This window comes from Anguilla rostrata, unplaced genomic scaffold (genome assembly GCF_018555375.3).
Source record: "Anguilla rostrata isolate EN2019 unplaced genomic scaffold, ASM1855537v3 scaf1018, whole genome shotgun sequence".
In the NCBI taxonomy this organism is placed as follows: Eukaryota; Metazoa; Chordata; class Actinopteri; order Anguilliformes; family Anguillidae; genus Anguilla; species Anguilla rostrata.
Window position 1 is genome coordinate 1 of NW_026986367.1, and position 24,348 is coordinate 24,348.

At 43.2% G+C, this 24,348-nt stretch overlaps 1 protein-coding gene across 1 annotated transcript in view; it reads right to left on the minus strand.

Moving 5' to 3' along the window:
• Positions 1-2,056: 2,056 nt before the first annotated feature.
• Positions 2,057-24,348, minus strand: part of LOC135247005 (ribonuclease inhibitor-like) — a gene marked incomplete at its 3' end in the record, with an annotated part of 38,300 nt that continues 16,008 nt past the window's right edge. The window contains exons 2-5 of the mRNA XM_064320290.1: positions 16,846-17,019; positions 8,126-8,299; positions 5,493-5,666; positions 2,057-2,218 (exon numbers count right to left, since the gene is read on the minus strand). Of these exons, the coding sequence (XP_064176360.1) occupies positions 2,057-2,218; positions 5,493-5,666; positions 8,126-8,299; positions 16,846-17,019 (684 nt within the window). The remainder of the gene's footprint in view (positions 2,219-5,492; positions 5,667-8,125; positions 8,300-16,845; positions 17,020-24,348) is intronic.

The window sequence follows — 24,348 nt, forward strand, 5'->3', positions numbered from 1 at the left end:
GGCATTTTGATAGGCTTATCTGCAGGTAGGAATCCTCTTCGCTGTTTTGCTAAGCTAGAACCGGAAAACATGATAGTGGAGAATAGGAGCAGACGCATATGTCCCAGCAGGCTTTGCACATGAGAAAATAACAACAGTGTGAGATAAATTAGGAGAAATTGCGTAGTTGAAACAATATGTTTTTAGCAGAATGGGCATGTAGGTGAAGGTTGACATGATGACAGACTATAGTGCGAAGTAAATGAAGTGACCATGAACGCGCTTAGTTTCCTTATCGAACAGCATATATAACAGTCTGTATAAAACGTTAGTCGTTGAAGTGGAGGGTTAAGTAACATGTGTAATCTATTGCACTGATGTGCTGTTGTCATGTTCAGTAGTAGTTATAATTATGAGTGAGTCATGATTTTAAATGTAATGTTTTAATGCGGAGTTGCAGAACGTACGTACGTAGTAATTGTTTGTATGTGGCTAGATAGAGAACAGGGCGAGGTAACATGAATGTAGAAACGTGGCGTTTGCTGATAAGAAGGTTTTGTACGGTAGCCAAGTGAAGAAATATAGTTAGTAGAAATGGCACAGTGGTGAACTGGTGTAACTTTTTAATAAAAGGAATACATTTGCCGCCATGAAATGCATATGGGTGGCCGTGAGTGAGTTTTGGTAAAGCAAATATAAGCGGAAGAAAACGTTAGTGTAAAAGAGGAAACTATCTACCTGAGGGCGAGGCGGGATTCAATCCTTCAACCGGAGGTTTACCAGTCTGTGACTTTGTTAATGCAGCACCGTGACATAGCTATGCAATGCGTGAAATATCATTGGCAAACCTGTCCGTGGTTTTAAAGAAGAACACAGGCCAGTAAGCACAGAAGAGCTCCAGTTGAATCCAAATGGCTTTGCAATATTGTAGCCGGTTAATAACTGAACGTGCAGACGGTACGTCACAATGCAGTTCAGTTCGGTATACGTTCGGTGAACAGCGGGTAGATATGGTGCAAAAGCAATAATTGAGAAGTAGTAGACAATTATTAGTGAGGGTAAAAGCAGGTTAAAGAAACCTGTTCCAAGCTGGGCTTGAACCTACGACCCCATGTTCCCAAGACTGTAACCTTGCCCATTAGGCTACAGGCAGGCTAGCTGTTTAAACTGGAAATGTTTCAGAGTAAAAAGGTATGGGTATTTTGCGTGTGTATGCAAGTTTTTGATTGGGTCGTGTAGGTGAAGATTTGGCTGGTGTCGGTAAAATGTCCAATGGGGAGACATGTTGTTAGTGGGATAGGCGGCAGGAAAAATAAGAATGAGAAGAAGAAGAAGGAGAAAACGCAAAATCCCCTTAGTTTGGGACTTTATTGTGTGGACATGTGAAGTTTTTTATGAAATCTGTCTGTTGAAATGGGGTCAGAATGTACAGAATTGAATGTTTTTAAGGGCTGAGTGTCTGTGGCTGTTGTGCTTATTTCTGTGGGGAACCCTGAAAAGTGCCAAACTCTCGGTGCTGTATAGGTATGGGTCATGCCCCCGCCAAGGCGTAACTTGGCGGGATGGCATACCTGCCACACACTCAGGTTCTCCATTGCTTCATAATACTGAAACTCCACCATCACTGTGTCCCTGATCAAACCCCAAACTACAACAGCCACATCTTGCCAGTCCCCTCCACCAATCATATTTTTCCCACTTATAGAAACTGCCATTTTAGCCCTGAAATGAAATAAATTAGCTGGCACTTATCTGCCTTTGATTGTATGGGAAACCAAGGATAAAATAAATAAACTTCCCAAGAAAGAAAAGAGAGGCTGAAGTCTGGCACACCCATAAATACAATGATAAACAGTTTCTCTCTCCATACAGAATGGACAATGGTGGGATCCTGCCGGGTTCATCACAGAAAAAAAACTATTTACTGCAGTGATCCCGTGCAGCACCCTCCACTGTAGATCTCCAACCCTCTTGGGTAACGCTGGTTTGTACAGTGCCCTCCATGCCCTCCAAACCCTTCTGTTGTGTGTGTGTGTGTGTGTGTGTGAGGTGCAGTGTGGAAACTCTCTGTACTTACAGCAGTGTGAGTGTGTCCAGTTTAGCAGCAGACAGCGCTTTTACTCCTGAGTCTCCTGGATGATTGTATCTCAGGTCCAGCTCTCTCAGGTGTGAGGGGTTTGAACACAGAGCTGAAGCCAGAGAATCACAGCCTCTCTGTGTGACTCTACAGCCTGACAGCCTGCAGAGAGAAGGACAAACACACCTTACACACATTAATATAAACTAACAGGGCTGTGTGTGTCAAACACATAGTAGTGTGTTACACACCGTACACACATTAATATAAACTAACAGGGCTGTGTGTGTCAAACACATAGCAGTGTGTTACATGCCTTACACACATTAATATAAACTAACAGGGCAGTGTGTGTCAAAGACATAGCAGTGTCTTACACACCTCACACAGATTAATATAAACTAACAGGGCTGTGTGTCAAACACATAGCAGTGTGTTACCCACCTTACACACATTAATATAAACTAACAGGGCTGCGTGTGTCAAACACATGGCAGTGTGTTACACACCTTACCACATAATAGAACAAGGGCTGTGTGTCAAACACAAATGTTACACACCTTACACACATTAATATAACTAACAGGGCTGTGTGTAAACACTACATTACACACTATTATACAGTGTGGTTTACACACCTTACACACATTAATATAAACTAACAGGGCTGTGTGTGTCAAACACATATCAGTGAGTTACACACCTTACACACATTAATGTAAACTAACAGGGCTGTGTGTGACAAACACATAGCAGTGTGTTACACACCTTACAGCACATTAATATAAACTAACAGGGCTGTGTGTGTCAAACACAAAGCAGTGTGTTACACACCTTACAGCACATTAGTATGAACTAACAGGCCTGTGTGTGTCAAACACATATTAATGTGTTACACACCTTACAGCACATAAATATAAACTAACAGGGCTGTGTGTCAAACACATAGCAGTGTGTTACACACCTTAATATAAACTAAAAGGGCTGTGTGTGTCAAACACAAAGCAGTGTTGTGGTGGGGTGGGCATGGTTTGAGCGTCGGCTGCAGAGAGAGAGTGTGAGTGGAGCGGCTCTCGGATCCTTCGTCACAACTGTCAGCTGGAGGTAATCAGCGCCTATAATTGTTAATTGTTTAATTGCGCTGATTGCCTCTGATTGCTTTCAACAGTGAGCCTGGGGTTTTTAAAAGGAAGACCGGAAGCTGGAGCGAGGAGGGCTGATGACAAGACGGCTGCGGAACCGTCGGGTTTTGTGTGAATACTGTCTGTAAAAGACGCAACTGTAAATAAAAGAGCACGGCAGCGCTAATTACGGAAACGACTGTCTCCCGTGAGTGTGTGTTTAAACAGGAGGGGTGGCACTCACTTGCCACAGTGGTGGCCCGTGCGGGGGTTTGGGCACGGGGAAGGGAGGAAGAAAGGGGGGAAGGAAGGGAGGAAGAAAGGGGGGAAGGAAGGGAACGAGGAAGGGCTCTCCTGCGCGGAGCCGTGTCTGCCCGTCCTTGCTGCTGCTGCTGCTGCTGCTGTGACTGGCCGCGGGGGTAGAGCGCCAGGTGGTCCTCCGCCAGGGTGACGGCGGCCGCCAAACCCGGTCGGCCGATGGCACCTCACCCAATTCGCCGTCTCCGCCGGGAGGCCATCGATAAAGCGTTCGAGGGCCACCAGCTCCACCACCTCCTCTGCTGACCGGAGTTCTGGTCGCAGCCACCGACGCGCCATGTCCAGCAGTCTCTGTGCGTATGCGAACGGTCGGTCCTCTCCGGCCAGGGCCGTCTCCCTGAACCGTTGCCGGTGTTCTTCCGGGCTGTATCCCAGGCGGTCCAGGACCGCCTTCTTTAGGTTGCCGTAGACCGTCCGCGCTGTGGGGGGTAAGCTGTGTGCCGCTCGTTGTGCTTCCCCAGTCAAGAGGGGCAGGAGGCGGACGACCCACTCCTCCTCCGGCCATTTACTTGGCCTCGCGGCCACCTCAAACCCCTCAAGTAACGCCTCCGCGTCGTCCTCCGGGGTCATTTTTGGCAGATGGAGAGCTACGGGGGGTCCGGTCTGTCTCTCTCGGGAGCTGGTTTCTCCCGCAGCCGCCAGCTGCAGTAGAGCCTGGGTCTGGAGGGAAGTTTGCGCTCGCAGAGCCTCCAGCTGTTCGGTGTGCATCGCCGCCTGCCTCTCCTGCATCGCCGCCATCCCCTCCAGCATCCTCGCCAGCGCTACCACCGGTTGTGTTGTTTCCCCCTGCTCCTGGCTGTGTTCCATGTTGTCTCCCGTGTGTTTAATACTTCTCCCCGCACGGGCCACCACTGTGGCAAGTGAGTGCCACCCCTCCTGTTTAAACACACACTCACGGGAGACAGTCGTTTCCGTAATTAGCGCTGCCGTGCTCTTTTATTTACAGTTGCGTCTTTTACAGACAATATTCACACAAAACCCGACGGTTCCGCAGCCGTCTTGTCATCAGCCCTCCTCGCTCCAGCTTCCGGTCTTCCTTTTAAAAACCCCAGGCTCACTGTTGAAAGCAATCAGAGGGAATCAGCGCAATTAAACAATTAACAATTATCGGCGCTGATTACCTCCAGCTGACAGTTGTGACGAAGGATCCGAGAGCCGCTCCTCTCACACTCTCTCTCTCTGCAGCCGACGCTCAAACCACGCCCACCCCACCACAAGTGTGTTCCACACCTTACAGCACATTAGTATAAACTAACAGGGCTGTGTGTCAAACACATATTAGTGTTTTACACACCTTACACACATTAATATAAACTAACAGGGCTGAGTGTGTCAGACACATAGCAGTGTGTTACACACCTTAATATAAACTAACAGGGCGGTGTGTGTGAAACACATAGCAGTGTGTTACACACCTTACAGCACATTAATATAAACTAACAGGGCTGTGTGTCAAACACATAGCAGTGTGTTACACACCTTACACACATTAAAATAAACTAACAGGCCTGTGTGTGTCAAACACATAGCAGTGTGTTACACACCTTAATATAAACTAACAGGGCTGTGTGTGTCAAACACAAAGCAGTGTGTTCCACACCTTACAGCACATTAGTATAAACTAACAGGCCTGTGTGTGTCAAACACATAGCAGTGTGTTACACACTTTACAGTACATTAATATAAACTAACAGGGCTGTGTGTGTCAAACACATAGCAGTGTGTTACACACCTTCTACACGTAATATAAAATAAATGAAATGTAGAATGAGCCATTATCAAACACATTTGAGTTTACAACCCACTACAGTTCAGGAAACAGGACTAATTCATTTTCTTCATTCGTGTGTAGAGTCTTATTCTTCCAAGAGGAAGAACAGGAACATGCTGTTTCAGTTCTGTGAAGTGTCTGTTTTCACATTAGAAACATTGACATCAGTGTTGTATTTAGTCACACTGGAGCCCTTTGGATTGAAGGGGTGTGTGTTTGTACTCACCTCAGTCTCTGCAGATTACAATGTGGGTCCTCCAGTCCAGCAGAGAGCGCTCTCACTCCTGAATCCTGCAGCTCATTGTCTCTGAGCTCCAGATCTCTCAGCTCTGAGTCAGGAGAACGCAGGACTGAGGCCAGAACATCACAGCAGCCCTCTGTGAGATTACACCAACCCAGCCTGTGGAGAAACCACACACACACACACACACACAAATTCACAGCTGTGACACTGTGTACCGTGGCACTTGATATATTTATGTACCTACGCATTCCTGAGACCCAGATAGCCAGCGACTCCGGGCCGGAATTGCGCCGAGTCCGGCCCGGAGTCACTTGCTATCTGGGGATGTACACACAGAAAGAGGGAGGGGGGTGTGTAAATTAAGTTCACTAAGTATTCTTACTAATACACAAAAGTCTAAGGCAATTACTGGGCTCTATTAACTGACAAAAATAATGAAACCTCAAGGCTGGGAGTCTACTGCAAGGAATTCATTGCCAAACCCTTTCCATATGATGAACTTATCTGACTTGCAAACATATTCATTTAATCTGCAAACACAAGAAACAGCATTTTCGTGGTGCACTTTACCTGACCTGACATGTTCTTCGGTCCATGAACATCTATACGTTTTAAAAACGTTCAATATTCATCACTATGAATAGATAAATATAACTATTAATGTACACGTGAAACCCATTAGCTTAATAGGCCTACGTCAACTGTTATCATGATAATATTTTCTTCCTAATCTTGTAACCATCAAGTTATCAAACAATTTAGGGTTAACTAATTCAGCGTTTTTGACATTCATTTAAAAATTTTCACAACGGTGAAATGAAACCACGTTCAATACAAAATTGCGAATTCGTATTTAACTTGACGGTAATATTGACAACACTGTTTAAAATGTGGCCGTTAGGAGGGTTGGTTGGTTACCATGGCGATGTCAGCTTGCTCTGAGCCGTTTACTGTTACCTCAGATAGTTATTCTTTAAAATAAATCTAGAACTACACAGTTACATAAAACAAGTATCTGATAATAACTATTAGCACTTTGCAAAAATCATTCGTTTATCATTTTCTTCAAACAACATGACCCTCAAGTTGACAACTGTTGTAACTTTAGCTTTGACTCACAGGCACGAGTTAGCTAGCTAGCCAGCCCAACCTACCTTAACCTTACTTCATGAATCAATCTAGCTAGTGGAGTCAGTGAAGAACTAAGCAGCTTACTGTCACAGACAACTTAAATATATACACCAGTATATAAAATAACATGAAGGTTTTATCTAAACAGCAATGATATCATTGGTCAGACCTGCAATATTGTACTTGCTAACAGCTGAAGCTGTGCCGGAGCCGTGTACGAGCTGTGCTACACTTCAGTTCATCTGGCTGGCACGACCTCCCAGCAATGCAACTATGGCATCAACTGGAATTACAGTTCAGCGCCATACAGTGGCTGTATGAAAACACCACAACTGATTATTGCCACTAACTTTTACTGCTGGTAAACACTAGATCTTTAAAAACATGGTGTCTTTTGAAAATTCCACACATTGCACCTATTTTCCGCGTGTCCTTGCCCTATAATCCATCCATTCATTTTATTCTCGCACACTTTTGCAAATATATCAGGCGAATTATTACGTTGCATTTAATTATTATTTTAACAATGATAATAATAATGATAATAAAAGCCTGATGTATTAAATCATTTTTTTCTTTTAAAACCCCTTATTAACATGTTTGGTATACCTTGTGGAGTAAAATAAACTGCACAAAAAATTTAATAAGTGGGGGCATTTGAGTTATTAGAATACTTATCTAAGAAATACTCCTGTAAATTATGTTATCCTTTAGATGATAGGAGCTAGAGCCAGAACATTGAACTCTGAATCAGGCTATTCCACACAGCATGCCTGCTTACAATGGTATAATATCAATCCTATGACTTGGGACTGGGACCACAGAAGAGTGACTAAACTAAATGATGCAACACTGCATCTAAACAGCAGCTCACATGTTGATCAGATGGACACTCTCCCACCAAGATGTACACACACACCCTGTCGGCCAATAGTTAATGCTTGGCTTTACCAGCAGAATAAAATACCATTTTATTCACAATCCTTTCAGAAACACCACAATCCTGTAGCACACACAGGTGTGTGATGAAGGAGTAAAACACACCTTCATAAAAAGGTCAGCGTATGAAAGAGAGTGGGGTAAATATATGGATTTCATTAGAGTTCATAGCAGGTAGTGAATAATGGAGATGGATGAAAACTGCAATGTGTGACAGACCTGAAACATTTTACTATGCAGGTGGTCAATCTTTTACCATGTCAATCAGACACTCAGCATCCAGTCATCACCTGTGACCTGATACTACAGACTCCACTGAAACCTTACATTTTGCTCAGGAACCACAAACCTGGCAACCCTCAAAAGGTTTTATCCTGCTTTTATTTGCTTGTTGTGATAGAGGAGTAAGGTATATATGGGAAAAGAAAGAATGCTGGTGGACAGGAGTAAACTGAGAGAGAAAGAGCGTTTTAATATTTCACTGAATAGAACCATAATCACAAATGCTATTTAGTTAAGATCACACAATACACAGCACTACTCACCCCAGTCTCTGTAGTTTACAGTTTGGACTCCTCAATCCAGCACAGAGCAGCTCCACTCCTGAATCTCCCAGGTTATTGTTGCTGAGGTCCAGATCTCTCAGGGGTGAGTTTGATGACTGGAGTGCTGAGGCCACAATATTACAGCACTTCTGTGTGAGTTTACAGTTGTTCAGTCTGCAAAGAAGAGTTCATATATTATAGTATTATTATATTAGGTATACATGAAGCATGTATCTAATATGGGAAATGTGCCAATTACAGTGTTCAGCGATGAAGAGTGAAATTGAGGATTTTAAGGTTGATGATGCTCTGAGGAAGATATCTGTGCTACACTCTCCAACTGCAGTATTTTGGACATGAAAATTAAACATCCAGCGGGACTGAACTCTGACAGTTCTACAGATGTAATTCTGACCCAAATGTCCCCTTTTCTTATACTGTAAGTTCTCTGAATTGGGGCAAAGGGCTCATCTACCTTTCCTATGATCTTTTCTCTGGGCTTAACCCTCCCATCCCATACTAGACGTGCAGCTGCCATCTTTCAGAGTGGACAGCAAGTTAGTTTTCAGTGCTGTAGGATGTTTGGCCACCACCAAAAGTAAAGATGTAAAAGGAAACACACATTTTTCAGAGTGGACATTGACTTTGCTTATTTCCTTTTGGTTTTCTGTGACACACTTCCACAGCTCTGCACACTAACATACAGCTAAAGGCAGATACACTGTAACAGGAAGTAATGCACATGCTCATATATATGTATTGTGGTGTGGGCCTCTGGAGCCCCTGCCATCAGCTGCCACTCTGCTCCACTTCACCTGTCTCTCACCGGCCAGCCTGCAGCACCATGGACAGCGCCGGAGGGACAGGGCTGAGTTTCAGCGCCTCCACTCCGCACTCAGACCTGGACAGCGCCGGAGGGACAGGGCTGAGTTTCAGCACCTCCACTCTGCACTCAGACCTGGACCTGAGATACAGTCAGGCCACCGGCAGCATACCAGTGCTTTTTCCACACCACTTTCCCCTTTGCCTGAGTAGCTGCTGGCCCTATATAGGCCTCATGGTCTCACTCCAGGGGTGTGCTGGCTTTCCCCTCAATGAGTGACTAACAGAGTCTCTGTTTCTCGTTTTTTTTTTGTAGTAGACTCGGATGTGCCCCTCCTCATGGCCTGAATTTTGGACCCGTCTGCACTTCCCTAGCACTTTTGCTTTCCCCAACATTTGAGTAGCCTGATCTCGTCTTGTGTTTCACTTTTCCCCTGTCTTCATTCATTGTGATACCGCTGTCAAAATAAAAGTCATCTACAGGCATGTTGCCAGCAGTGTCTGCCTCATCTGTGCCTCGTTCCCGTAGCATAAAGTGTGGATGTGATAAAAGTTTATTAAAGGATATGAAAGATATGGAATTGGAGGTATCTGTAAGTGGGTGGAAAATCACATCCTGTACCTGTACAACATGCCATATAAATTATCTGCCCGTTTGCAAATGACACACACAATGCAAATCATGCAAACTATGCAGACTACACAGAAGTATAAAACAGTCCTTAGAAGGACCATCACTGTAAACCCTTGCAGGAAGACATGCAACACATACAGGAATGATATATTCAATCGTTAGGGCACACCAGCAGTACAATGCCCCTTATTTACTGTCAGTAAAATTACCATTCAGCACCCCTGTCCCTGTAGGGTGGGGGGGGGGCGGCGGTAGGTACTAGAGTTTTGGTCAGGTCAGACTTCATTTAGTCAAATGTAAACTAGTGTGGATTGTGGGAGATGTTCTCTGGATAGCATTTAAGGGAAGCTCAAACTATTTACTTCATTATCCAAAGTCCTTTCATAAAAAGCATTTTTGGTATACATCACAATTTCTTTGTGTTCCATTTCTTTATCTTACAATCTCTTCAGGTGCATGTCCTTTCCTCACTTATAGCAAAGTGTCCAGTCCATCTTGCCATGTCTTGTTAAAAAAATTTCATTAAAAACACGTTTTCAACGTACAAAAATGCCAAGTTACTCACACATACAAGACATACACCGTCTATAACTCATTCATTCAGACTGCCAAAATCCAGGCCTGCCATTAAAAGTATTGATATCCAAATGACGCCAAGTTACGGTACTACAAACAATATAGGCTATCTTGCCTCACCGAAATTAAATAAGATGTATTCCAAAGCAATGCTACCCAATATTTCCTCAATTCTTTCAAGTCACTTGTGTGTATAAGCATGCAGTACATGGACAGGCCAAACATATGTGTGGATGGCTTTCTCAAAGTCAAGATTGATTGTTTTTTTTATGAGATATCATTTCTTTTTGCAAAGCGTTTATTAGAGTGAGAATGCGAAGTGACCCTGTAAGAAACGGTTGTGGATTATGGCTATCCTTGTGTGAAGTTGTACAGTCTGATGAGCGTGTACCGTTTAGCAGTTTCGGTTTGCTATATATGTAAAACAGTGGCTGTGACAAAGGGTGCGGTGGCGTAAGGTGTAAACGCATGAGAAACGCAGGTGAAATATGGCCAGTGTATGTACTCACGGCCATCCAACGAGCCTTGATTGACAAAAGAATCAGCAAGCTCGTAAAATTAGAGCTCCCTAGGTCGCAACTTGTGTAGCCTTCTGTCCTGCTCCGTTGTCTGTTATTTCGTGGAGATGCACTTTTAGTGTTTGTAAGGTTTATAAGGCATTTTGATAGGCTTATCTGCAGGTAGGAATCCTCTTCGCTGTTTTGCTAAGCTAGAACCGGAAAACATGATAGTGGAGAATAGGAGCAGACGCATATGTCCCAGCAGGCTTTGCACATGAGAAAATAACAACAGTGTGAGATAAATTAGGAGAAATTATGAAATTGCGTAGTTGAAACAATATGTTTTTAGCAGAATGGGCATGTAGGTGAAGGTTGACATGATCACAGACTATAGTGCGAAGTAAATGAAGTGACCATGAACGCGCTTAGTTTCCTTATCGAACGGTATATATAACAGTCTGTATAAAATGTTAGTCGTTGAAGTGGAGGGTTAAGTAACATGTGTAATCTATTGCACTGATGTGCTTTTGTCATGTTCAGTAGTAGTTATAATTATGAGTGAGTCATGATTTTAAATGTAATGTTTTAATGCGGAGTTGCAGAACGTACATACGTAGTAATTGTTTGTATGTGGCTAGATAGAGAACAGGGCGAGGTAACATGAATGTAGAAATGTGGTTTGCTGATAAGAAGGTTTTGTACGGTAGCCAAGTGAAGAAATATAGTTAGTAGAAATGGCACAGTGGTGAACTGGTGTAACTTTTTAATAAAAGGAATACATTTGCCGCCATGAAATGCATATGGGTGGCTGTGAGTGAGTTTTGGTAAAGCAAATATAAGCGTAAGAAAACGTTAGTGTAAAAGAGGAAACTATCTGCCTGAGGGCGAGGCAGGATTCAATCCTTCAACCGGACGTTTACCAGTCTGTGACTTTGTTAATGCAGCACCGTGACACAGCTATGCAATGCGTGAAATATCATTGGCAAACCTGTCCGTAGTTTTAAAGAAGAATACAGGCCATTAAGCACAGAAGAGCTCCTGTTGAATCCATATGGCTTTGCAATATTGTAGCCGGTTAATAACTGAACTGCAGACGGTACGTCATAATGCAGTTCAGTTCGGTATACGTTCGGTGAACGGCGGGTAGATATGGTGCAAAAGCAATAATTGAGTAGTATTAGACAATTATTAGTGAGGGTAAAAGCAGGTTAAAGAAACGTGTCCCTAGCTGGGCTTGAACCTACAACCCCACGTTGCCAAGACTGTAACCTTGCCCATTAGGCCACAGGCAGGCTAGCTGTTTAAAATGGAAATGTTTCAGAGTAAAAAGGTATGGGTATTTTGCGTGTGTATGCGAGTTTTTGATTGGGTCTTGTAGGTGAAGATTTGGCTGGTGTCGGTAAAATGTCCAATGGGGAGACATGTTGTTAGTGGGATGGGCAGCAGGAAAAATAAGAATGAGAAGAAGAAGAAGAAGGAGAAAACTCAAAATCCCCTTAGTTTGGGGCTTTATTGTGTGGACATGTGAAGTTGTTTATGAAATCTGTCTGTTGAAATGGGGTCAGAATGTACAGAATTTAATGTTTTTAAGGGCTGAGTGTCTGTGGCTGTTGTGGTCATTTCTGTGGGGAGCCCTGAAAAGTGAAAACTCTCGGTGCTGTATAGGTATGGGGCATGCCCCCGCCAAGGCGTAACTTGGCGGGATGGCATACCTGCCATCCCAATGATTGCCTCTTAACACTGTTAAAGCTTTCAATTCATGGTTATTAGCAACTCTCATATTTTGTCATATGATAAAGTACTCTTTCTCTTACAGCGCATCCAAAGTACATGGCTTACTTACACACTGACTGAAGTGTGCATCTCTGCTTGAACAAATCACTGCATTGGTGCCATAAATAAACTTCTCTTTCATCATCTTGTGTTTGAAAGCCAACTCTAGGGAATGACATCCGGTCCAGACCTCCATAGAAGCATCCAATTGCACTAAGTCTGGCTCTGACAGACAGTAGTGCGTCCAATGCGAAAGGAGGCTACTGCCCTCCTGGAAGAGCACATAGAACACTGCAGCGCTACTATAGCCAAAAGCTACAGACAATAGCCAAGGGCTACAGACTCCAGTTCAGAGTGAACCCCCCATTTCAACAGAGTCATTTACTCTCAAACACAAGAGAGCGCTCCCATGTTTAAGAGGAATAAATTCCTTCCCTCTTACAAAAAGGGGGAAATACGTGTGGTTCCCAGAGATCGAACCCAACATAGTTTTTATTTTCCTTATTTCCAGCTCCCAAAGAAGGATGGTTCTCAACTTCCTATCTTGGATCTCAGTGTTAAACAAACATTTGAGGCAATATAATTTCAAAATGTTAACATACAGAACTCTTTCATGTTCAATATATCAGAACGATTGGAAAATTTTGTGCAATTCTTTTAATCAATCGTCAGCACCCAATAATTGATTAATAATGATTAACTGATTAGATTAAAATCTACTCCAAGACCTATAAAAAGAATGACTTAAAATATGCAAAACTTAATACCTAAGCATTTTTTTTAAGGAGCATGAGCATGTCTATGTGCTTTGGGGTCAGTCTGGTGTGTCTACTGAAGGTGAGACCAGCAGCTCGGAAGACGCGCTCAGATTGGCACTGATGTTCCAGGAATGGACCAATAACGTTTTACTAATGCTGCCAGTCAAGGGAACCATGACTCTCTAATTTAACATTTTAGAAACGTCTCTTTAATTTGAAATCTAATCACCAACATTAGGTCATTCATTGAAATGGTTTATTGAAATGTAACTGTTTAATCTATAGAAATTCATCAATCAACATTCTTATTAAGAATTAACAGTTAATTGATTAACTTAACATCACTATTTCACATCAGTAAATCTGAAAGATGCCTTCTTCCACATAAGCATTTATCCCCCTCACACAAAATTCCTCCGCTTTGCCCATCGCGGTGTTTGCTACAAATACACAGTTCCACCCTTTGGCCTTTCCCTGAGTCCACGGGTGTTCTGTATTTGTGTAGAGGCGGGTCTGGCTCCATTAAGACTAATGAGGCTCAGAATACTGACTTATACAGACGATTAGCTGATTATTGCCAATTCAAAACCCAGAGTTGTGCAGGACACTCAGTGAGTTCAGACACATCTGATGTCTCTTGGTTTCACAGCAATCTCTCCCCATCCTGGAGTGTAACGTTCTTGGGAGTGGATTTATACGCTGTATCCATGTGAGCTTGCCTATCAGCGGACTGCATTTAATCTCCCAGAGTATGTCTCTCTCAGTTCAAGCCCGGCTCGAGAGTACAGTATCACACATGCCTCAGACTACAGGGGCTGATGGTGCCAGCCTCTCAGGTTTTGCCACTGGGGCTGTTAAGAATGAGGGGCTTTATGAGGTGGATTTCATCCCTCCACCTCAGCCCCGTGTGCGATCTCCATCGCTGTCTCACAGTAACACACAAGCGCTCTGCAACTCTGCGTCACTGGGAAAACACAGACTTTTACACTCAGGGAACCCCTCTCAGGATCGTTTTCATACGGAAAAAAAGGACAGACACATCCCTCTCTGGGGTGGGGGGTCTCAGGAGGGTTACATGGTAAATCAATTTTCTTTTAGCTATTAACTATATGGACAGCTCTCAGATATTTTCTTCCCTGTCTAAGGGGACATCATGTGCTGGTACTCTGTGATAATGACTGCGGTAGCATATGTCAATCACCAAGGTGGCATGCACTCCCTCCAGCTCCATGGTCTAGCCCACAGTCTGTTGGTCTGGAGCAGCCATCACTTTCTGTAGTTACGCGTGACCCATGTTGCTTTAGGCTTGCTCCTGTGGGGGTCTAGGCCAGGGTTGTCTGTGAAGCGTATTGTGACAATTGCTGTGAAATACGCTATATAAATAAAATTTGACTGATTGATTGATGTTCCAGGAATTCTGAACACGAGCACTGATCTGCTGTCAAGGGGAAACCCACTGTATGGGGAATGGTGTCTCCATCCCCAGATTTTGGAAATGTTACTGCAGTGATTATCCCTCTCCTTTATGTACAGCCATGCACGCTCCCGCTACGCACAGACCTCCTGTCTCAGGTGAACGGGGAAATACACCACCCCTGCCCCGAGCGAGTAGCTCTATGGGCTTGGCCCGTGAGAGGCATAACCTCAACGCATTAGGGCTTCCCCCTCGCGTGCCTGCAACCATCCAGAGCACGAGAGCGCCCTCTACCAGGTCACTTCATGACTATAAGTGTCAGGTGTTTGAAAGATGGTGTGCCTCTCATCAGTTAGTGCCTTACCAGTGCTCTGTTTCTGACGTGCTGTGCTTTTCACAGAATCTTATGGATAAAGAGAAATCCTTTTCTACCAATAAGATCTACCTGACAGCTATCACTGCTGGTCGTGTTGGGTTGAAAGACCACGCAGTGGGACAGCACCCCCTCATTCACAGGTTCATGAAGGGGGCTCACTGTTCTCTGCCTGTTGCTAAAAAGCTCATTTCCCCTTGGGATTTATCACTGGAGCTAGAGGCTCTGTCTCTAAGGCCATTAGAGCCTATACATGAGATAGATTTAAAATTGTTGTCTCTCCAGACAGCGCTGCTGCTTGCACTAGCCTCAGCTAAGTGAGTCAGTGACCTCCATGTGCTCTCAGTGCATCTCTCGTGCACAATATTCTCCCCTAATATGGAAAGGCTTTTTCTTAAGCTCAATCCAGCCTTTATGCCTAAAAGCTTCCCTCCTTTCACATGTGAGGTGTTGGAGCTTGCCGCTTTTCACCCACCACCTTTTTCCTCTGACGAGGAGCATAGGCTGCATATGCTGTGTTCTCCGCACGTATATGACAAAGACTAAGGTTTTTAGAAAGAGCGACCAGGGCCTGGGCCCCTGCCTGTAAAGGAAAAGTATCTCTAAGCAGCGGCTGTCCCATTGGCTTGTGGAAGCTCTTGTTATGGCATATGATTCAAAAAGGATAACACCCCCCTTGGGCCTGAGGGCTCATTCAATGAGGGGCATGGCTGCATAGTGGGCCCTATTCATGGGGTCTCCTTACAGGAAATTTATTCAGCCGCAGGCTGGGTTTCTCCAGATACTGTTGCTAGGTTCCACCTGAAACGTCACCAGGTAGCCCCACTCAGTTCTAGGGGTGAGCTCTGTGTGAGGTGCACACATCTTCCCTCATCTGATATGGGTTTTAGTACTTCACATTGTTCCTGGGTCCTGGCTATAGCTTTGGGCAGTGGAAAGTCTTCAGTACTTCCCTACATGGGATATGCCATACACCACCCTCCCCTCAGGGGAGAAGGCATCCTTTGCTGGCCTGACAGCATCTCAGCTGTGAGCATAAGGCATTCTGGGAGCTGTCTATATCTCCCCATAGGTGTATCTCAAACACGAGATGATGAAAGAGAACTTTAGGTTACTGTTGTAACCCCGGTGGAGAGATCCACCAAGACTGCCCTGCTTGCCACGCATGAGATGTGACTATGAAGAGTAGTAGCACTGCAGTGTCCCATATGTTCTTCCAGGAGGGCAGTAGTCTCCTGTAGCACTGAATGCGCTACTGGCTGTCAGAACCATACTTGGTGAAATTGGATTACCGGATGTTGTTTCCCATACGTGGATCTCACTACTCTGTGTTTCGGAGAACCGGGGTAGTGACAGTAACTTAGTTTTGGGGGGTAACACCCTTACTGAGGTACTCACTGGGCATATTGTTAATTTCACTAGCAGGATATGCAGCTCATGGGTCAGTCAAATGTTATTTAATAGAATAATACAGAAGGCATGCCTTGTGATATTTATATAGTGTCGTTACCCAAATGGGGTAAATCTTAATTAGCTTAATCCCAGGTGTTGGTTTTAGATTCCTGGATGAGCATGACATTTACCTCCCAGGATTGCAGATCTTAATGTCAGAGAACACTTAGATGAATGCCTGGCAGCAGTAGCTAGTCTCTCCCTCCAGGATACAGGGTCAAGCTGCCCATCATTTCATATGAGCACACCTCAGTCAATAATCTTATGACAAATCATATTCACAAAACATTAGGTTACAGGCTCTGAAAATGAATGGAGTCAGGAAATTAGTCTTCCCTGTGACAAAATTCAAACCCTTACATTGCCATAATCAGTAATTCTATTTAGTTAATGTCACACAGTACACAGCACTACTCACCCCAGTCTCTGCAGTTTACAGTTTGGACTCATCAGTCCAGCACAGAGCAGCTCCACTCCTGAATCTCCCAGGTTATTGTAGCTGAGGTCCAGATCTCTCAGGGGTGAGTTTGATGACTGGAGAGCTGAGGCCACAATATCACAGGACTTCTCTGTGAGGTCACAGCTGTTCAGTCTGCAAAGAAGAGTTAATATATTCAAGTAAAGAAGAATTATTGGCACTCTTCATTAAAACGAGCATAAATGATTGTATAAAAGAAACATTTTAACATAATGATTTTAATTTTCTGCTCAAACATTTCACTTTAATAAAACTTAATTCTTATAAAAAACTTAGGAAAATAGCATTTTTCTCAAAAACATAGGGGTCAAAATAATTGGCACCCTGAATGAATATTTAAAATAAAACCAAACAAAGTGGCATCTAATGAAATTTGATTTTGAATTTGAAATTGATCTCAGTCCCCAGAACTGTTTGCTGCCTTTCACCATTTCATGTTTCACTGGGGTACAAATATGAGGTAGCACAAATGAAAAAACCCTTTGTCATCCATCACTATGGGCTAAGGGATCAGCTGAGCCCCTGTGCTGAGGACGTCTCAGGACCCCCTGGTGCTGCACACTGCTGAGGGATCAGCTGAGCCCCTGTGCTGAGGCTGTCTCAGGACCCCCTGGTGCTGCACACTGCTAAGGGATCAGTGGGCAGGGAGTGGGGGAGCCCCGATACTCCCTGGGAGAGCAGGGCAGCAGTGCAGTACTGTATGACAGGGGAACATCTGCATATTGTGTTTATACATTAAAATACAGGAATAAGCAGTGGGCAGGCTGTATGGACCCAGCGGCAGTTTAAATTGAGATTAAAGCTCAGACAGCAGTGTATTTAAAACTCCAGGAGGCACTGTCGGGCAAGCAACAATTAAGTAAAAATATGTTTATTTTCTGAATCCAGCGCTTCGGTCAATGCCCTTGTTAAAATGTTCAGCACTCTGAATACTGAACACAAGTGGTATTGCGTGCTAAAGCCCCTCACTTAACCTACATAAAAAATATATTTTACATGATTTAATTTAACAAGTATTATTGAAAATGACAATTATGAATTCAATCATTGATAGGTCAGTCAACAGTAACCTGGTGGATTCAACTGACAAACCAAAACAAACTCTGTATCAGGTCTACTTCTAAGTTACAAAACAAAACAGAAGACATCAAACAAGATGCTAAATTTAGATTACCAGAAAAGAAAGACTGAAGAGCCAGACCTTATCAAAGTATTCCCCTCTTCCAGTGCCACGGGAACAAAGGAAATGAACTAAAACGCACAACCAAGAAACCACCACCAAAATAAAGACCAACTGCAACACAACACAACCTTTTCCTGTGGCCATCATAAACACTTGACGCAACATGGCTCGAGCATGTTTGCCCTGTTTGGGCAATGCCGAGTTCAGGTGTAGAAGGGGGGCGTGCTCATTTATGACGAGGAGTGCCCTCTCTAAAAGCTGACAGTGTACTTTTTAATGAAAGTGACCTTATGTTGTTGAAAGCATGGCTAAGAACCATATTATTACCTAGATTTTCAGGAATTTAATCCCTTTCTAACAAGACCAAACATGAATATATTAGGACGTAATTCAGTTAAGTTATTGAATACCAATATAAAGCATGGAAGTTTACTTGTGTGAAAAGGGGAATGGGTAGTGTTCGGAGGTTCACAAGCACACTGACAAGGGTACCATCAGGCTACTACAAGTAGCCCCTAAATCCCGAAGGACTAAACAGAGGGAAGGGGAAAAAAACAAAGAAATAATAGTAGCGAAGCCGATATCCAACAAATGCTAACCGAGAACCCAAACACTGGTACAAAATAATAAAGGCCCCAGAAGTCCCAAAGGGAAACCCTTAGACTTAGGGTTTAACAGAGAATACAGCTGAGTGACAAACACTCAGCTAAAATAAATAATCTGAGTGCAACTCAGAAAAACTCAAAAGAAAAACAAGACCAGGACAACATCCCAAATACCCCAGCTCACAGAGCTGCAAAATAATAAAGAACCTTTTCATAGAGCACTAAACTGCGCTTCACACCCACGCTGAATAAACCGGACAAGCAATCTAACACAAAAAGCTCACACAGAGCACTTGTCCCACCATCCTAATACCTGGCTCTGGTCTGAGTAATATTGACACAGACACGATGAACCCTGTCACGTCACAGGTTAAATAGGCGATGAACAGCTGAGCCCAATCAGGACTCAGGGTGCTCCCCTGGTGGCCACACCCAGCCACTGCACCCTAAAACCATGACATTGTGCTTCTAACATAAACATAAAGTTTTCAGTCAACAATTTCAATAAAATGTCACATATTGCATTTAAACTTAAGATCAAACAGAACCGGATCTTTGTTCATTCTGTAGCCACACTGGGCCTCTGGCCTTGTAAATAGCTTTGTCTTCTGGTTTGTCTCTCCTGAGACAAACTGTGCAGGAGGTGGGACCCATAGATCGCCTGCCTAGATAAGGGTATCAGAGTGGCGTAAAGGACGTTTCCTTTAAGGTTCATGGAGGGGAGGGTAGGCAGCATTCTTCAAGCCAATATTGTATCCAGTTCACTGTTTCTCTCTCTGAGGCCATAATCTAAACACTTGATATCTGACATACTGTAGATAAGTTAATTGCTCATTTTGCCCTCCCGCCCAACCACAGCGGCTGGCTTCAGTCGGTTCTTGATCTGAAGAACAAATCATCACTGCAGACCCGTCGCCCTGTCCCACAGGTGGACCATTTCTGAGCAGCCAGCAGCTCAGTGGTTGCAGTCTCGTCGGAGGCAGTTCATGAAAATGAATAGGTATTGTGTAGTAATACTCATTTGAGCACCCTGGGGCAATACAGAAGGACTCTCTATGCATTTTTTGTTTTGTTTCTTTCCTCCTGATTCGTCGCTGAGCTCACTGAAAGTCAGCCATCTAACAGTAAAAACCGAGTAGCTGAGACTAATGCCAATGATGTCACAAACAAGCTTGTTCCGCAATGGCTGCAGCCTCATGTAAAAAAGGGAATTTTAGCTTTTTTCCTGGCAAATACGGATCAATTTCAGATTTGAATGCAGGGCCATATCTTATTTAAGGTAACAAGCGTGAATCCGCAATAGCTGCGACCGCACACGCGCATGCATCCATGCGTGCATGCAGGGGCGTCATGCAGAATTCTGGAGGGGCACAATTAGAGCAGGGGACATGGGGGTCCTTCCCCAGAAAAAGAAAGAAAATAATGACGCAATTTTCTGCAATCTGACATATATATTCAAAGACTTTGGGGGGATTATTTTAAAACATCACTAAAGTTTTTGTAGCTCAGGAAGCTCCCACTTTATATTAGGGTAAATACTGTATATTTATTTAGAGATTTTCATGTCAATTATTTGTACTGTTATGGTTATTGAAAATGACACTCACTTATTCACTCACTTCTATACTGCTGACACTTTTCCTGAAAAAGAGCTAAATCTGGTCTGCTTCACCCAAATATTTTAAGGGGCATAAATTCACATAAAAAGACTATATCCACAATGCAAATTAATTTAGAGAACATAGATAATAAAACCACAGATGAAAGTAACCTGCCAACATGGTAATAGCTGTATTTTCAAACACAATGCATAGGAAGCAGCATGAGAATCAGAATCAGAATCAGAATCAGAATCAGGTTTTATTGCCAAGTAGGTTTACACATACAAGGAATTTGTTTTGGTCAGGTGGTGCATAACAGTGAACATAAAATAAGATAAATCAAATAAAATAAACATAAATAAAAACACAGTGCAATAAAAACATAACAGACATAACATAACATAAACATAGTGCAAACGGTAAACAGTAAACAATAAACAATAGTGCAAGGGGATAAAGTGTTATAAGTACAGGTACTGTCTGTTTGGTGTCCGTGGGGGTCAGGATAACAGTACAGTACAGTATCAGTGGTATCAGTGGGGGTCCCGGGCCTTGTTGATGAGGCCAGCTGCAGTCGGGAAAAAACTGTTCTTATGTTGTGAGGTTTTGGTCCTGATGGACCGCAGCCTCCTGCCGGAGGGGAGTGTTTGTGTCCAGGGTGGGAGGGGTCGGCCACAATTTTTTCTGCCCGCCTCAGGGCCCTGGAGGTGTGCAGGTCCTGGAGGGATGGCAGATTGCAGCCAATCATCCTCTCAGCAGCGCGAATGATACGCTGCAGTCTGCCCTTGTCCTTGGCAGTGGCAGCAGCGTACCAGATGGTGATGGAGGAGGTGAGGATGGACTCAATGATGGCAGTGTAGAAGTGCACCATCATTGTCATTGGCAGGTTGAACAGCTGCCGCAGGAAGTACATCCTCTGCTGAGTACATACGAGACTGTGCTGACATCACATAGCAGTATCTGCTCCATTGCCAATAAAAGCTCAGACTGAGCAGCAGTAACCTATTTTCCAAACTGCTCAGCCTCCATGAAAGATCCATCATCATCACTAGCCTAAATACATATAACCTGTAACCACACCTACACACAATTAAATCTGCACACGTTTCCATGAAGGAAAAATAGCCTATCAATAGCAAATCTCACCTAAGATAAACTACCTCTTGCACTATCAACCTCCCGACTGAGGACAGGGATGGGGCTTTCTGTTGTTTTTTTAAAGAATGACGAGATTTTCCTCTGCATCGTGACCTGGAGATATCAAATGGAATTCAGTGTTTTGCTAACTATAACCTGTGATAGTGGTGGTAAAAACTCAGCTCACTGCCATGAGATTCACACAGCTCTCCTTTACCAATATTAAATAGCATGCTATGTTATCACAAATCACGACTAGCTAGCGAGCCAGAAGGCTAAATAACCGGATTGAGGGATGGCTACTAACTTTAGCTGGTACTAGCCAACTATTTTGCAAAGCAAACTATGCCTATATTTCTCAAATGCAATCAAGTGCGTATAACTAATTGCATTTCATTTTCACAAGTTTGAAAAGGGGACTGATGCTCTGCTAACCACTTCAGCAACATACCGTTAAGCTGTAGCCTACATCTGCTCCAGCATTGATGCGCACAGAGTGCTGTGTGTGTGCGTGCCTGCTGTTACGAACCGATTTCATCCAGCAACTTTTGGAAGAAACCAAAACCAATACACGTTGAGCTTGCATGAGCTTAATCTTTAATGCTCTTCAGAGACAACTTCCTTTGTTGCCCACAGTCATATAACTATACTTCTCGAAAAGTAATACACTACAAAAAAATATATTAAAACATACAGACACGTGGCACAGACATAAGAGGTAATTATATATGTATGTATTGTGTGTATTTAAGATTATGATTAAAATAATATTTCACTGAACTCTCATTCATTGTTTTTTGCAGAGAGAAGCATGAGGGATGGTAGGATTGACAAAGCTGTGGGAGTTTGTAAAAAGGTTGTAAAAAGTGCATTCTCACACAGCTGGAAAAGGCAACGGGCACTCAAATATGCTCAAGAAGAAATTGGCCTCCCTCAGCATAAACGGGTGACGGAATCTCCAACACGATGGAGATCAAGGCAAAAGATGATTCAGCGACTGCTTGAATGAAAAAAGGCCCTCACACAAGTCTTAGCTGCTGATAGGTCAACCAGGCATCTGGTGCCTACATGGCAGGACATTGATGTCTTTGATTCTGTGAGTAAGGCACTAGGGCCTCTCCTTGATTTCACAGACGCTCTCTCTGCTGAAAATTATGTCTCTGTGTCATGCTTGAAGCCTGTTCTTCAGCTATTCAACAGTGAGCTGCTACAGGGGAAAGATGAAGACACAGATCTCACCAAGACAATTAAAAGTTCAATACTGGACTATCTGAACACCAAGTACAAGGAGCCAGAGATTGAGAAACTGATCAACATGGCAACAATGCTTGATCCACGCTTCCGCACTCAGCACGAGTCAAGAAGAGATCCTGGTCATCAAAGACAGAGTGGTCAGAGAGGTGGAATCCCTTTCTGTCATGCCAAGTGACACTGCTGCCCCTGAAAAATCACCTAGATATACAGGACAAGCCCAAAGTGCATCTAAGAGGGAGAGGAAAAGTCTTGGAAGCTTTTTCAAGAAACCAGCTGCTGAGCTGACCAGCCGTTCTGACACAGAAAATTGAGGCTGAATTAAACAGCTATGTGCTTTGTCCACTGGCAGATGGCGAGAGCGATCCCCTCGTATGGTGGAAGCTACACGAGGTGAATTTTCCTCAGATCAGTGGTTTGGCAAAAAAGTACTTGTGTATCCCTGCCACAAGTACAGCCTCAGAGAAGCTATTCAGTGCTGGGGAAAATACAGTAACATGCCAAAGGTCTGCTCTGAAACCAGCCACAGTTAATATGCTAGTCTTCTTAACCCAAAATCTTCAGCTGTGATGTCCTGTTCTCTTTTTGATAGCTACCTCTTCCTGAATCACATGCTTTAGTAGTATGTGTGTGATAACTTGCACTACCTAATTTGTGGCATCTTCCAGCCAGAACCTCATTTCCACATAAGTTATTTTATTTACAATTTCAGAGTATATCAGTGCTTACATTTTCATTGAACTTGTATTTTATTTGTTAACTTGCTGTTAATTTATCAGGTTGTTTTTACACTGTTTTGTAGTTTCGTAACCTAACTGAAGACATGTTTGGGATTGTTACTTTTTGCTTTGCTGTTTGCACTATTTTTACGACTATTTGGCCCTGACAGTACAACAGAGGTTGTATAAGTGTTTACGTTTTCATTTGTTGTATGTAGTTTATGATTAAAGTCAGTGTTTACATTTCAAACTTGTACTTGATTTGAATCATTATTGTGTTTCTATACTGTTTTGATGTTTTGCAGCATAGTTTAAGACTTGTTAAGTTTGCAGTATTTAAACATTATTTGCACTTTTACAGAAGAAAAGTATTTTTACAACATTTCCATTTGTTTTTCCTGGGGTTAGATTATGAATCCTGTGAGTATTGTTGTTTGCATTTTCACTGGAATTTTAATTTGTGAATAAAATTCATATTCTATTTTTTAGCCTACGTAATTGGTATAGTTTAGTATTTGATGATGGTCAGGATTAAGTTTTACTTTTTTGGATCAATGTTTGTGTTTGCATGGCTCTCAAGACTGTATGCTGATTTGACTTGTGGCCAAAAGATAGTGTTGAATGGTACTACTTTCATATCGTCATTTATATCGATACCATGAAATATTGTGATATAGTTTTAAGTCTATATTGCCCACCCCTACTCACTACCCAGATAAGCCTTAATTTGCTTGATCCCTGGGATAGTGAGTTTTGGCACTTACATCTGCTGATTTTACAGGTTAAGTTGCTCCTTCAGGGCAGAAGTCTATGAATCACAAGATTCCTGGATGAGCGATACATTTACCTCCTATGAATGATGGTCTTAATTACAGAGAACACTTACAGCATCAACTGGAAATACCACAACTGATTATTGCCACTATTACTGTTGGTAGACACTAGAT